Source organism: Hermetia illucens, chromosome 7 (assembly GCF_905115235.1).
Source record: "Hermetia illucens chromosome 7, iHerIll2.2.curated.20191125, whole genome shotgun sequence".
In the NCBI taxonomy this organism is placed as follows: Eukaryota; Metazoa; Arthropoda; class Insecta; order Diptera; family Stratiomyidae; genus Hermetia; species Hermetia illucens.
Genome location: NC_051855.1, coordinates 5,371,812 through 5,387,725, shown reverse-complemented (window position 1 = coordinate 5,387,725; position 15,914 = coordinate 5,371,812). Strand labels below are relative to the sequence as shown.

The 15,914-nt window shown below is 44.2% G+C and overlaps 1 protein-coding gene across 3 annotated transcripts in view; it reads right to left on the bottom strand.

Annotated features, from left to right (window-relative positions):
- The window catches only part of LOC119660773 (eukaryotic translation initiation factor 4 gamma 3), an 82,477-nt gene that overhangs the window by 18,314 nt on the left and 48,249 nt on the right, over positions 1-15,914 (bottom strand). For 2 of the 3 annotated variants that reach the window (XM_038069541.1, XM_038069542.1), the window contains exons 2-8: positions 13,851-15,402; positions 13,243-13,403; positions 12,641-13,174; positions 12,381-12,570; positions 12,159-12,312; positions 12,017-12,099; positions 10,761-10,832 (exon numbers count right to left, since the gene is read on the bottom strand). In XM_038069541.1, the coding sequence (XP_037925469.1) occupies positions 10,761-10,832; positions 12,017-12,099; positions 12,159-12,312; positions 12,381-12,570; positions 12,641-13,174; positions 13,243-13,403; positions 13,851-14,241 (1,585 nt within the window). In that variant the 5' untranslated portion in view covers positions 14,242-15,402. The remainder of the gene's footprint in view (positions 1-10,760; positions 10,833-12,016; positions 12,100-12,158; positions 12,313-12,380; positions 12,571-12,640; positions 13,175-13,242; positions 13,404-13,850; positions 15,403-15,914) is intronic. The other variant, XM_038069543.1, reaches the window with a different exon arrangement.

Sequence of the window (15,914 nt, the reverse complement as noted above, 5' to 3'; positions counted from 1 at the left end):
CCTCTAGCGTGGCATTACAAAAAAAAAACCTTTTGTTTTTGGGAGATGTACATGCCTTGAAATCAACTTCTGTCGTAAAATTGGAAAAAACCCGAAGTGCAGGCAACTTTTCAAATAACACCGTATGGACGTCAGACTGGGATTTGACAAGAAACGTAATGAGGTGGACTACCGAGTGGGAAACAATTGTGATCTCAAATGGAAAAAAAAAATTAACGTAAACGAGTATAGACACCGGTTTTTTTTTAAATTAAAAGGTAATGACAGACAGACAGACAGACATTGAATCGATTTTAATAAGGTTTTGTTTTACACAAAACCTTAAAAAGGGCTAGGGAGAATTATATTCTTCTTGAATGGAATTTTAATATTTCACTCGAATTTCAATTATTCTCGTTAATTATGACGTCAGCATCTTATTTGTATGGCTTAGGATGCTGTTAATTAGCACGAAATTGATAAGTTTGAACTTCTATAACTTTCCCAATAATAGTTGGATTTTCATGAAACTTGGCATGTGTATGCACGAGGCTGTCCTCTATGTCGGTGCATTTAGTACACTTAGGATGAACTTAAGGGGAGTTTTTTAGTCAATTTCTAAAAGTTGGTAATATACTATTAGTAAATTTATTTGAGCAGATACCGGAATAGGACATTTATCGAAGATTAGATTTCACACACGTGTTTTACACAAAATCTTAAAAAGTGCTGCAGATAAGTAGATTCTTCATAAATGTGACTTAATATTTCACGCGAATGTCAATTATTCTGAGTAATTATGACGCCAACATCTGATTTGCATGGCTTTGGAAGCAGTAAACTCGCGCGAAATTGCTAAGTTTGAACTGCTATAAGTTTGGCGTTAATTGCCTGATTTCCATGAAATTTAGCACATATATACGAAATATTGTCCTCTATGCTGGTATAAAATTCGGAAGTCCTAGGATGAATTTAAGGGGGTTTTTCAGCAAATTTCTAAAAAGTAGTAATATACTATTAGTAAGTTTATTTGAGCAGATATCGGAATGGGATATATTTTGAGGCCTAGATTTCATCTAGGCGCACCACTCCGATTTTTTGCCGGATTTTTAGGTTGGGTAGTTTCCGAAAATGAGTCCTGTCTCACTTCAAGAGCGTACATTTTGACCCATTACTCACGCTCTTTGCAATTTATCCCAAAACTAATATCCATTTCGGAAAATACAAATCGAGACCTTTCATTTGATACCCTACACAACTATATCCGGTGAAAACATTTTTTGAATCCCCCCTTTGCATGTATGGGGAGGCCCCCTTTAAACTCCAGCTAAATTTATGCCACTCACTGTGTGGAATTTCATAGCTCCCATCTGTCCACCAAATTTCGGTCGGATCGGTTTAGCCGTTTTGGAGAAAAGTGCGTGTGACAGACAGACAGACAGACATTGAATTGATTTTAATAAGGTTTTGTTTTACACAAAACCTTAAAAATGGAAAAAGTACTGAGTTACTGGTGAACTTAAAAAAGTACCAAATTTATTAATTTTGCTATCAAAAAGACAACACTGGTCTTGTCTAATGGAAACCATTCACGGCCACATTTTGATGGAGTGCACCCATTATTCTCGGCTGAAGGTACGGACGCATCTACTCGACGCGTTACTACATTCACCACAAATACATGCCAATATTTCATTAACGCCACAGCCAATTACAAGCACGTTTTGGAAAGTTGATAAACCAGTCCAGTCCACTATACAGAAATGACACGCTACATTGCCAATTATTCTCTGGGAAACAACCCAGTCGCATCGAGCCGCTCGTATGTGTATAGATTCTGGCTTACGTTGCAACGTAGATGCGGTCGTATCTTAACACATAATTTCGTCATGCATTGGCAATTCCAACTATCCACAAAAACAGGCGGCTCTAATTTAAATTACCTTGTGACAGTTCTGCCCGCGTGGAATCCAGCAAGGCTTGCTCTCTGAAGAGAGTGGCAACCCGACATACATACCAAGTTAAGAGAGAAACGTCACGAGAACTTAAGATACGGCGGAACACGTGGGCAGCAGTGAGTTGAAATTCAATCACTGCCCGTGTACACTTGTGACTACATATTAGCCACATACCCGTGCACAGGTGCGTATTGTATATTTCTGGGAGATTGGCAGTACGTGCAATGAATATTTGTAAGCTTTGCTGGGCTAAATGCAATCTGACTTTAATGGGAATAATACCAAACAAATGGAGACCTTGCACCACCATGGCGACGGAAATAGGAATCATGGATACGAAATGCATGCTTCGTGTACATACAGCTTACTTTAACCAGCACATAATAGGGAATTCAAGCAATCATAGCTTCTGAACAAAATGAAATATGAACAGATATGGTAGGTAGGTATCAGCGGCCGCTCCGAGGAGTCCAATTAGCGCTTTGGTGTGCCATTTTGATGCCACAAACTCCTAAGACCGTGACTGTTATGGCAGCAGGGAGGGAGAGCCCAGTCGGCTCGGATTTTCAGAACCAGCTCGTAGCATTCACGAAGGAAAGCTCTCTGAGGTCCCCAAAGAATGGTTTGCCCTGTGTCCGCAGTCTGACTCTAGCCAGAGCTAGGCAATCGCATAGAAAGTGCATGAGGGCTTCCCTTCCTTCTCCGCAGCTACGGCAATGCGAGTTGTGGGGTATGCCGAGCCTAGCGGCATGATCCCCTATGGTCCCTATGATCCCCCGTAATCTTGAATGCATTTCCACGCGTCTGGCCCAAGAGCTCTCGTGATCGGGCTATGTTATAAGCGGGCCATATTCTCCTTGACTTGGCACAGCTTGTAAGCCTTCGCCATCTCAGGCCCGCGGCTGCTAGGTAGTGCGAATAGACTCGGCCCCCGACAACCACCAGCGGAACACCGACTGTATTCCCCGAGGGACTGCCAAGAGCAGAGCCTTGCCTGGCCAATCCGTCAGCCCGCTCATTCCCCTCTATGTTCCTATGCCCGGGAACCCAGAGGAGAGTGACCTTGAGCGTGCCGCCCAGACAGTCAAGCGGAATCTTCTTTGAGACATGTGTCGAGCCACAGGACAAAGAGCTATCATGCCCGAAACCGAAAAAGGTTTCAGGCTGGCTTCTTAGAGGTGTGGTTAGATTAACCTAATATAGCGGGCGCCTCTACGGAAAGAGCCGTCCATCTGGCTCAATGCATCGCCAAAGCATGTGACGCGTGTATGCCTAGGAGGTGCTCATTCCCCAGTAAAAGACCAAACTACTGGTGGAATGATGAACTGACCGGTTTTCGATCAGCCTGCCACCGAGCCAGAAGAGCGGCTCAGAGGGCGGTAGGTAGAGTCGATCAGGGGCAGAAAGAGTGCGCCTATAAGGCAGCCCGCAAAACCCTCAAGCTCGCCATCCAGCGAAGCAAGACAAAATGCTTTAAGGAGCTCTGCTCAGAAGCGGACATCAACCACCATCAACCGTGGGGGAGTGCTTATAGAATAGTGATGGGACGATTCAGAGGCCGCTCCTCTCCGGAGATCACGTGTCCCACCCTCTTGCTGAAAATCATCCAGGGGTTATTCCCCCAGCAAGAGGAGAGCACCGACACACAGCTTGATAATCTTGTTCTCAACGCAAGGGGACGAAGTCCAAAGGTGATTGCTGGTGATTTCAATGCTTGGGCCCTAGAATGGGGTAGCAGAGAATCAATTGCTAAGGGGCGCAGTCTATTAGAGGCTTTTGCGCAGATGGACATGGTTTTGGCTAACGAAGGTGCTGTAAAAACCTTTCAGAAAGGGGGGTCAGGCTGACCTTTATCAGCCCTTCCCTGGCGCGTGGTATTTCCTGGTGCGCCAGCGAACACTACACCCACAGCGATCACCAGGCAATCTTCTTTGAGACATGTGTCGAGCCACAGGCCAAAGAGCTATCATGCCCGAAACCGAGGCCGCTCCTTTCCGCAGATCACGTGTCCCACCCTCTTGCTGAAAATCATCCAGGGGTTATTCCCCCAGCAAGAGGAGAGCACGGACATATTCCAACCACCTCTGAATGTGACGGCAATTCCTCCAGTCACCAGAGACGAGCTGCTGGAGATCTGCAGCAGAATAGGAGACAATAAAGCGCCGGGTCTGGACGGAGTGCCGAATAAGGCCCTTAAGCTTGCCGTGAAATCCAGGCCGGACATGTTCGCTGAGCTGTTTGAAGCGTGCATGTCCGAAGGAATATTTCCGGCGGCTTGGAAGCGACAGAAGTTGGTACTTCTGCCTAAGCCTGGTAAACCTCCAGGTGAACCATCGTCATATCGACCCATATGTCTTTTGGACACGGTGGGGAAAATGTTAGAGCGGATAATCTATAATAGATTACTCCCGGTTGTTGAGGGCCAAGGCGGCCTTTCAGATCGGCAGTATGGGTTCCGAAAAGCCAGATCAACCATTGATGCCATCAAATTGGTTACTGGCTTGGCCGAAGATGCAATTCACGGAAAGGGTAGTATCAGCAAATATTGCGTGGTAGTAACCCTGGACGTGAAAAATGCATTCAATTCGGCCAATTGGAATCTAATACGCAAATCCCTAGCGAAGATTGGTATTCCCGCCTATCTCGCTGCTATCGTCGATAGTTACTTAACTGAAAGGAGGCTATGGTATGACACTGATGACGGACCGCAGGAGTACGTTGTTTCCGCCGATGTCCCACAGGGCTCCGTATTGGGCCCACTATTGTGGAACATCATGTACAACGATGTACTTAATCTTCCCCTTCCGGAGGAAGCCACAGTAGTGCTGGGTTACGCTGACGACATAGTGCTGATTGTTGTCGCAAAGCATCTTGAAGATGCTGAGTTATACTCAAGCGAGGCAATCAGTGCTGTCAAATGCTAGTTGGAGAGCTCTGGTTTGACGCTTGCGGAGGAAAAAACAGAAGCGGTCCTCATCACGAAGCGCCGGAAGAGAAATTACGCCTGTTAGAATCGGGAATCATATCATCACTTCCAAGCCGACCATCAAATACTTGGGGGTGGTGATAGACAGGAAGCTCAGCTATAAGCAACACTTACAGTATGTTTGTGATAAATCATCCACTGCAAGTATGGCCCTGGCGAGGATGATGCCGAACGTTGGAGGGTCACGGCATACCTCTAGGTTGCTTATAGCCAGGGTGGTGACCTCGATCATGCTCTATGCGACCCCAGTTTGGAGGGAGGCGTTGTGGATGTCAGGGAATGCTACCAAACTGAGTTCAGTCTACAGGAGGACAGCCCAGAGGGTATGCTCTGCCTTCAGGACTGTGTCAGATGATGCAGCATTCGTCATCTCTGGAATGATGCCGATTGACATCTTGGCAGATGAGATGGCGAATATATACAATGCAAAGCCAACCTCTTCCTCATCGCGGACGAAGAACGCTGAGAGGGAGAGATCCATAAATAGATGGCAAGAGCGGTGGGAACGCTCGGGAAAGGGCCGGTGGACGCACAGGCTCATTCCTGCCATCAAGGAGTGGTTGGAGAGATGACACGGTGAGATTAATTATAATCTCACCCAGTTTCTCACGGGACACGGAGGATATCTCCAATACCTTCACAGGTTTAAATTGGAGACCTCACCCGATTGTCCAAATTGCAATGGAGTCCCAGAGGACCCAGAGCATGTATTCTTCTACTGTCCGAGATTTGTGGAAGAAAGGAGGAATCTAGAGGAGACTCTAGGAGAGGTGCTGGTACCAGAAAATCTGGTACCGAAAATGCTAGCACATCAAGAGAATTGGGATGCGGTCAACTCCATGATCGCATCTATTCAAGATAAATTGCGAAAGGCAGAGGAAAGAAGAAAAGCGCGGTCACGTGCGTCGCGTATAGAAGAAAGGTGACAAAGCTAGAGTGAGCTGACTCCGCCCGTGATGTAATACCTTATGGTGGTTCCGCGGGGCAGGGAGGGAGTCGGGGGTGGTTTTAGTGGGTAAAAATCCCACACGCTGGTGTGTCCAGACCAGTGTCTTTTTGAAGATTTCCACCTCCTCAACAAAAAAAAAAAAACAGTCAAGCGCGTTCCTGCATTGCCCCATCAGCCGGGAAGATGTCGTCGTTGAGTATAAGGCCTTGATGGCCGCTTGGCTGTTGGTCAGAATGGCTATGTTACGCTTGGGGCTCGAATCACGCTCCAGCTATCGACAGACTTCCAATATCGCCAGTACTTCCGCCTGGAATACACTGGCGAAACCTCGGAAACCATACGACTTGGATACACCGTGTGTATTTGAAAAAAAAAAACCCGCACCGACTCCATAAGCCATCTTTGATCCGTAAAGACTACTGTATCATAGCTTTGCAACACGCCGCCGGTCTTCCACTTTGCCCTGGTTGGAAGGTCCACAGCAAAGTTTCTCGTGAAGTTCAACTTGCGTGTGACATAGTCCGTGAGAGATGCCCAGATTTCCCGGGGTATTTCATCTAGGATGTTGCGGTGACCGTAGGACTTCGCTGCCCAGCATCCGGACTCACGTAGTCTGACGGCACTGCACGCTGCAACGTATTTAATGTGGATGGCTAGGGGGAGAAGATGCAGGAGCACATTGAGAGCATCTGCCGGGCAGGATTGCAGAGCCCCAGTAGCACCTGCACACGCGGTTCTTTGAATCCTGTGAAGCTTCGTTCTATTGTATTTTTTCTTCAAAGCCTGCCACCATACAATAGAGCCGCACGTTAGGATCGGACGCGCTACAACGGTTTACATCCAGAGAACCATCCTCGGGCGGAGACCCCATTTCTCTGCAAAGGTCCCCTTGTAGACATAGCAGGTTATACAGACCTTCTTAACCCTCAGTTCTATGTTCAATCTCCAATATAGCTTAGGATCCAGGATTACATTCAGATACTTTACATTAGAGGAAAGAACCAATCTTTGTTCATTCAGCCGTGGTAGATGGAATTCAGGTATCCTTGTCTTGGTGGTGAATAGCATCAGTTGCGTTTTGGTTGGGTTTATGCTGAGTCCGCCTCTTGTGGCCCACAGGCACACCTTTAGCAGCGCTCCTTCCATGATGTCGCTCATAATGGACAGAAACATCCCTGATACTAACATCACCAAGTCGTCGGCATACGCCACCACCTTAACCCCGCTGGTGTCCAATGTACGTAAAATTTTGTCCGTTACTATTAACCAGAGCACCGGTGAGATGGCGCCACCCTGGGGCGTGCCTCTGTTCACAGCTTTGGTCAAGTGATTGCCTTCTAGATCCGACTGGATTATCCTGGTACTCAGCATGGATATAATCCAATGCGTGAGATACCCGTCTAATCCAATACCGGTCAAGGCTTCCTTGATGGCGTTGGTACTGATGTTGTTAACAGCTCCCTCTATATCCAAGAAGGCAGGAAGGGTATACTGCTTGTGCTGCAGCGACCGCTCAACCGTGCCAATTACCTCGTGGGGGGTGGTTTCTGTAGATTTTCCTTTGAGGTAGGCATGCTGGGACTTAGAGAAACGCGTTCTCTCCATAATCATCCTAAGTGAATGTCCAGGACGCGTTCTAGGGTCTTCAGCACGAAAGGGGTCAGACTGATTGGTCGGAAGTCCTTCACGGACTCATGACCGCGCCTGCCCGCTTTCTGTATGAAAACCACTCGTGCGCGCCTCCAGGACTGCGGTACGTATCCTAAAGAGATGCAGCTCCGGTAAATCTTAACAAGCCATGGCAGAACCCTTTCCAGCTGCTTCTGTAGCATGACTGGCATTATACTATCTGGGCCTGGAGATTTGTATGCAGAGAAGCTGTTTATAGCCCAACCGATCCTATCCTCGGTAATCACCATGAGTTGGAATCCGATCTAGGGTCGAAAATCACAACCGATAACAGCTACGATGACGAAATCCGCGCATGGTTGTTGTCAGCCAACAGAAACGTCTCACCATAGGGTCAAAGCTCTTACTGTACAAGACAATGATCTTGCCAGTCCTCATGTATTACTCGGACACCTGGGTTCTTAGCAAGAAAGTCTTGGCCGCGTTCAAGAGAAGAATCCTCTGAAGAATTTTTGGCCCCCTACATGAGGATAGACGATTCCGTAGCCTACATACGACGGAATCTATGAGCGATACCATGACCGTCTGGTTGTGGATAAAATCCGGCTCAATGGGTTACGGTGGGCGGGTCACTTACTCCGTATGGATGAGGATGATCCCACCCGGGAAGTCTATAAGGGCAATATCTATGGTAGAAAAAGCAGACGAGGGAGACCCTGCCTAAGATGGAGCGATGGCGTAGGTCAGGATGCCAGACAGCTTTTAGGGATATCGAATTTGTGGACTTCGCCGCAAAACCGGGATGTCTGGAGTTCCTTATTAAGGCAGGCCTAGACTGGATATCGGTTGTTGCGCGGTTGATGATGATATGAGAAAAGTGAATTATGAGAAAAGTGAATTGAAGTAGCTCAGAAAGGAATAAGTTTGACACTAATATTCGGATTTCCATGAAACTTGGCATATATATGCGCGATACTGTCGTTTAGGCCGGTAACACAAAATACTGCTAGGATGAACTTAGGGGTTTTTTTTTTCTGGTCAATTTCTAGAAGTTGGTAATATACTATTAGTGAGTTTATTTGAGCAGATATTGGATTGGGACAAATTTCGAGGCCTAAATTTCATGTAAGCGCGTCGCCCTAATTTTTCTCAGATTTTTGGGTTGGGTTGCTTCCGAAAATAAGACCTGTTTCACTTTAAGTGTAGACATTTTGGCTAATTACTCGCGCATTTTCAAACCTACATCAAAACTAATATCAGTTTCGGAAAGTACTAATCCTTCCTTCATTTAATACCTCACATGACTACATTGAATGAAAAAAGATGTTTAGATCACCCATTTTACTGCTCATAGTTTCAGCGCTGGTTTCAGTTTTGAAGTAGTCATCTTGAAATAAAAGAAATCCAGACCCTGTGTCCCATATCGATTGGCGATATGGTTTAATCCTCGACTCGAAGACGAGATTCTTCCAGCAAATCGAAGAATATCCGCCAGGAGAAGTTTTCTTGCGGGAGCAACGTATTGTGCGGAGGTATGGGCTGATGCCTTGCCAAGGAGGTGCATCGTAAGCCCCATGCCCAAATGCAGAGGCAACACACTGTCTCAGAACCGGCATTGTTGATGATCGCGGGAGTTATCCCCGTTGCTGTTCTTGCCAAGGAAAGTAACGCAATCTACAGCCGCAAGAGTGAAAATTTAAATTAGATGGTTGCCCGTGTAAAATGTCAACGCACACTTACCGAGTAGCAACTCTCCTGGCAAAATGGGTAAAAGGACAAATGCACTAGGTGGCTCCTCCGCTATTTAGATCCGTGGCTGAACCGAAAGTATGGTGAGATTGTCTATTTCCCTACCTAGCTTCAAAGTGGACATGGAGGTTTTCAGTCTTATCTGCACAAGATTGGGAAGGTACGATCTCCTGGTGGTGTGGAGAACACATTTTCTTTCCTCTTGCAAGAGGTGGGATGGCTTTCGTCAGCAAGTCTATGCATTACTTTCGTGTTCCACTTGTTGCGAAGAAAATTGAGCTCGACCGGGTGGCAATGGTTCCCTTAACTAACAACTTCCCTTCCTCCTCCGAGCCATGCATCACGGCCTGCTACTGAGTCTGAATATGAATTTTAACATCAAAACCCGATGAAACAGACACTGATAGTGATCAGTGCCAAGAACTGAGTGATTTAAGTATGTTGGATCAATGCTATCGGCCAAGGTTGCGCTAGGAATTGCTTCATACATTCGCACAACTTGGCTTCCCACAACTGGCGTTCGTACGATGAAAGAAACACACGTTTCGCATCTAAAATGTATCTAGGTGAATAACATGCTATGATCGCATCCGAACTGAAGACATCCAAAATCGATATGGGGCTATGACCACCGCGTGAAAACACATGGGCATACAGTTTATCCGGACAAGAACCTACTAGCCAAGATTGGCCTGAACGTTGAACTCGATTGGAAACGGCCTTGGTGAATTCGACCTAGACGAGTCGATACAATTACTGGACAAAGGCTTAGAGGAAGGTCCGGTACGATTCTTTCTGAAAAAGTTGAATTTCGGCGATCAGCAGGGCAGAGCTTCACAAAGCAATGACCTTTACGCTTTAATCGGTTTTGTGTTCAAAGAAAACCTTATTAAAATCAATTTATTGTTCGTATGTCTGCCACCTTTTCTTGAATACGGATATACCTATTGAGACTAAATTTTGATGGACATACTGAGTGTGGCATGATTTTGGGCGTATTATGAGAGACAGAACTGTTTCAGATTCCGGCGGTTGTTACGGTTGTCTTCACAACAGGCGATCCATCCTCCTTACACTGGACGTAACGAATGTTTTCAATTCTGCAAGGTGGATCTGTTGGCTTGTTTGAGATGTTGAAAAATCATTTTACCAGTGTCGCCGGGTGTTAGGAGATGGAGGGTAGAGTACGAACTCTTCCTCTTTCTGTGCAAGTCGGTGAAATTACGGACAGATCCAAGCCAGTGATGAAATAACGGTATACCCGAAAGCGAATTTCATCGAACAGATTTTCAGAGCAATTCTAACAAGATCGAAATTGAATTACGATAGCATGTTGTGAATGATGACTGAGCGCTAGGCGGTCAGCTTCAAAAAGTAAATTGACTCTCTCCCCAAGCCTTATTTTTAATATCGCCAAGATTGAAAGTTGCTTAAAGTATTATTGTTTATTGCCTTAAGAAGTGACTGAAATTTTTCTAGTGTGTTACCATAAACAGTATATATGACTTACCATCGAATTGGGAGGATAAAACCTCTGTAGATATTCCTTCGTCATGAATTGGCTCCACTTTCTCGCAGAGATCTGGAAAGAGATCGCATAATATTATGAAGACTTGGCTTTGGAATGAAGACGTTGAAATGAAGGTCCGTGAAAAGAAACGTCTCTACCACAAGTATTGGCAAATTTATAAGAAAGCCAACCGGGAAGCAAAGAAAGTGATCGCTGCTACCCGAACAGTTCATTACAAAGATCTTTACGATAAACTGAACACTTGAGATGACTTGAGATGACTTGCCTAAAGTCGACACGAGGGCACACAAGATAACGAACACTTCTGTCTCGTTAATGACGAGAACGGTACCTTGCTTACCGACCCACAAGTCGCGACGGATAGGTGCGAGAATGTTCCGAAGATTTCAATGGAAGGATTTGTTCATCGTCCACTTCCACAAGCATTACCGACATTTCAACTTGGCTCGAAATTATCACAGAGAAAGCTAAGCAGTGAGGAATTTTTGATTAGCTAATTCTCCTTGTTTAAATTAAGGCTTTTCATTTATCTTTTCGCCCTTTCAACGATTTCCTACAGGCGACCAGAACGGTCCTTTTTTTCTCACATTTCAGATTTTTCAAGAAATGCAAAGATAGAACCTGAACCGCTAAAGTTAAAATCAACAAAGCGAAGTGGATGTTTAAACGAAATCTGCCGAAACGTAGGTAAGAATGAAGTGAGTGAAAAATCAAACAAGTCGCTTGTGCTATCAGATATATCCCATGGGGGGTGTTACAAGGAAAACGGATCCAAACGAAGCTTCACCTCTAAAACATTTCACGGGCTAAGAAGCCAAAATTCAAAAAGTGAACTGGAATACATGGTCGCCTTCCATAAAGCATTTTTCAAACTAACTTGAAGCGGCAAGATATCAAATGTTCACTTGCTACTTCGAAAACAAACAACCAAATTGAACGAATATTCGAATTCCGTTTCCTGAGCTTTTAATTTTATTTTAGCACCTAGCGCGCCTACCCTATGCTATTTTCAAAGTAATGAATGCCTCCATATAATTATTTTTTGCATCGTTTAATAAATAACAATCACGCAGCCCCGACGATAATTTGACCGTCTTGAAAACTGTTTCTTGGAATATTCCTGATCAATCCTTAACTAATCTAGACAAAAGTCTACGAAAACGAGTTCCAAAACACCTACTACCCCCACTTCAATGATTCCAAATAAATAGATAATCAAAATAAAAGTGACTTACCAGTAGACGACACCTCGGCTCTATTTGGTTTGTCTGCAGGTGATTGAGGTGGAGGATGAATTGTGAATACTTCATCCGATTTACTGAAAGAGAAATTATAATGGTGTCTTGCAAAATGTGAAAATTTCAAGAGTATATCTACCTTTTCTTAGGTTTTATATGCTGGGACTGTTGTTTCTGATGAATATCAGATAATACCCCATCAGTAATTTGTCCTACGGGTACGCCACCAACTCCACTCTGAGATAATGGGATTTGCGGGCAGGCTGTTATACTAGGCTTGTTATGTAGTAGATCTGAAAATGACAATGTGACGTGTTGGAAGCAAGAACAAACGACTTGAATAAATCCCTTTAGTATGTACCTGCTCTATAGATTGGCATTTGTCTTGTATTATTCAGTGGTGTCGTACTTGTTAATGTACTACCACCACCACCACCTGTTAACATTTGCTCCTGTGAGCATACAGACCCAATGTCTGCAACTTCGGAATTTTGATGCGATTGATCCTGGTATTCGCTTTCGGGTATTGACGTGCTAGATGCACATTGGGACTGTAAAGAAGAGAACGAGGAACAGAGTTACAAAAATTAGGGGTCTGTACTCGATGAAGACAGTACTTACTTTCTGGAGATCCATTTCTTCCAGAACATTCTTCTTTGTAACGGGATCTATGATTGCTAACGCGTACTGGCGCCTCTTCTTTTCTGCTGCTTGGCCAGCCGGAGGTATATGTCCACTTTGTTGTCCGATGGCAGCCGTTAGGACACTGGGTGGAACTATTTGCCCTTGACCAACAGGATTCTGCATGCCGGGTGATGCATTAGTTACCATCGTATTAGGTACGGTAGCTCCGCGATGTGTCCCAGCAGGAGGCATCATTGCGCTTTGAATGTAATATTGGTAGCCCGAGAATCCAGGTAATTGGGAATTTTGAAAGTGCACAAAACTTGTGGCTTGCTGACGCGACGGATATGGCGGATGAAAAGATGTGTGTGGAGGAAGAACAACAGGTCCATTGGGCAAGTACATTGCTGTTGATTGCATTGTAAGATTTTGTCGTGGCGAGCGATTTGCTGCCGTTGTGGACGCTCCACGGAACATTTGTTGATTTTGTCTTACATTCGCTGTTCCGTTCGCACCACCAGTTTGAACATACTGCCAGACAGTTTAAATATATATATATACAAAAATAAGTATGAGGACCACTATCTAATGTTAATTACCATTTGCTGCGGAGGAGGCTGCTGCATTTTGTTTAACTCTTGCTGTTGCGGGGGCGTCGGTGGTGCTGCCGATTGTAATCCACGGATCACCGGTCCTTGGTGAGGAGGACCAGCCTGAGGCCCTGCTGTGAAGCTTGCCGTAGGTGTTGCTACGTAACCATCTAGACATAGAAATTGAAATGAATTAGAAAAAGAACAAAGTAGAAGTAAAATCTAGCTAAAGTGCGGTCAGTGTTTTATCTGACCTCAGACAATTATAGCTAAAAGAGCGCACGAAATTTCATAAAGCCAAGGCTTTCCGTACGCTTCTCTTTGTAGCCAGCTAATCGAGCATCTTAAACTCCAGGCGTCCAGTGACTCAGTCGAAATCTCCATTAGCTGGGGACATCCCCGTGTTTGAATATGAAGTGGAACAGCAGGATAACATTTTCCGAAAAGTGCCTGGAGCGGAAGATGCTCGATCGGTACACAGTCGAAACACAAATGATAAATAATTGCAACCAATCCTAAGTTGGGAACAAAATGAAATCAACATTTTTGATAACGAGTCAAAGGAAAATATTACTGAACCAGAAATTTACGACAAAAGGCTTCAAATATAAACTCACTCGTCGAATGCAAAAGTCGATAATGCTGTTGATGTGGAGGAGGTGCTTGTGGAGGACCATTGGATGGAGGTGGACCTTGAACAAGGCACTGCTGTACATGATATTCATTTGGATTAGATGGTGGAGGTTGTTGTTGTGGTCCTTTTAATGTTTGTGACGCTGCTGCCGCCGCTGCTACTGCTGCCGCCGCTGCTGCCGCTTGTTGCTGTTGTGATTGTTGTTGCGATGGTACCGTCGACGCTGCTGCAGCTGCAACGGCTGCTGTTGCAGCCATAGCAACACCTAATGGTACTGTTCCCGCGGTACCAACATGAGTTTGTGGAGGCGGATGACCGCTCGGATTGCCCGGATTCAAACCGATAGGGTAACTTGGCACGTACCGTGACACCATCTTTTTGCTTTTTCAATCACGATACTGCGTGGTTTCCGTTTAGGATTTCTTAGTTGAAGGTAGTGTTAATTAGACACGTACCAGAAAGTTTGTCTAACTTTTCTTTTCTTGCAATTTGAATGTCGATCTTGTTATCGAGGAACTCGCGACGTTCGATAAGTAATTATCACCACCATACAAACAGGAAGTGAAAATTATGGCAAAAATATGTGCTTGATGAAACTTAAAAATAAACTTCAGAATTTATCCTTAACGATTGGATCTTATATGAAGAAACAGAACATCGTCGTGACTCATTGATTTAAATACTTTGTTCCACTTTTGCTTAATACTAAAGTTCGTCCTTATTCTATTTTAACGGAGAAATTTCAGTATTTTAAACCACGCTTTGGAATTATAAAAAAGGCGGTTCCAGAAAACATAAAGTACGAAGGACTACTCTAAGCGTTGCTTTCGTAATCCTATTTGATTCTTGATAATTTTGGAAAGTTCGATGATACTTGATTGATTAACGCTTTAGTGGTTCCGATAGTCTGGTTCGGTCTTGCTGACGGTCCGGTATCGTCTTTCGGATTTTTCTTTTAAAATGACCGTCTTATTGGTTATCCGGTCAACAGTGCTGCTGGTATCTCTCGTATTCCTGAATACTTGGGGCCAGTTGGTGTTAGTTTCTGGATTGCTTCTCTTTGATGCCGGCGTATTGTTATGTAGAGTGCGTTTAGTATGATTATTCCTGTTATTATTACCGATAATTTTCTGTTGAATGAATTTTTTCTTGTTTTTATATGTTAGAATATTATTATACGAGGAATTGTCATTTAACAACATGTTTGTGATTTGTAAACATTAAAGAACTCTATCGTTGCATAGATATTCCAATGCCTCCAGTGAGAACTGTCCTTTTCCAGAAAGGTGTCCGTTTCACAACTTTTTTTTAGAATCAAAATTAAAGGAAAAAATCAACAATGAAACCACACACAAAAGATATAATCTCAGCTTTCCGATGATACAAGTCCGTTTCACAGTATTTTGTCTTATGGGAATTTTCTTATAGTGGAGGTTCTTATTTTGACCTCCTTATTCTCATCAATGCGAATATAAATTGTTGTTTAAGTATTTTTTGCTATTTAAGATGACGCCATTTTCACGAAAAAGCCTGACCTGCAATGAACACAATGAAGAAAAATGTGGAGAAATTGTTTTAAGTTTTCACTATATGAGGAGGAGATATTGTCGTTTCATTACAAGTTTCCAATGCGAATTTCGTGTAAGAAAAAAATATTTCTGCTTCTTATATGCAGCGAGGAAGAGGAGAATTGGAATTGGAGTTTACCAACTATCTGTGCGCCATTTAAAATTCTGCATGAAGATTCCTTTCTAAGCGTTTCATGTTTGAGAGCAGTATGCCGATCGAAATAAAACCCATAAAAAAAAATAACATTGATCGTATCATATTTATCATAAACCTCCTGTTTTCCCCTTCAAAGTTTAGTGCGGGCCAGGTCAATCAGCTTCATGTATGGAGGCTGGTTTCCCTTCCACAAAAACATATCATTTTCTCATAAGATCGCAATCTGTAAGATGACGAATGAACGAAGCAATTGCCCGAGATCCAGCCATCTGTGTTTATAGTAGCCAATTTTCCCTAGTGAAGGGTAGTTCTGCCTTTGTGA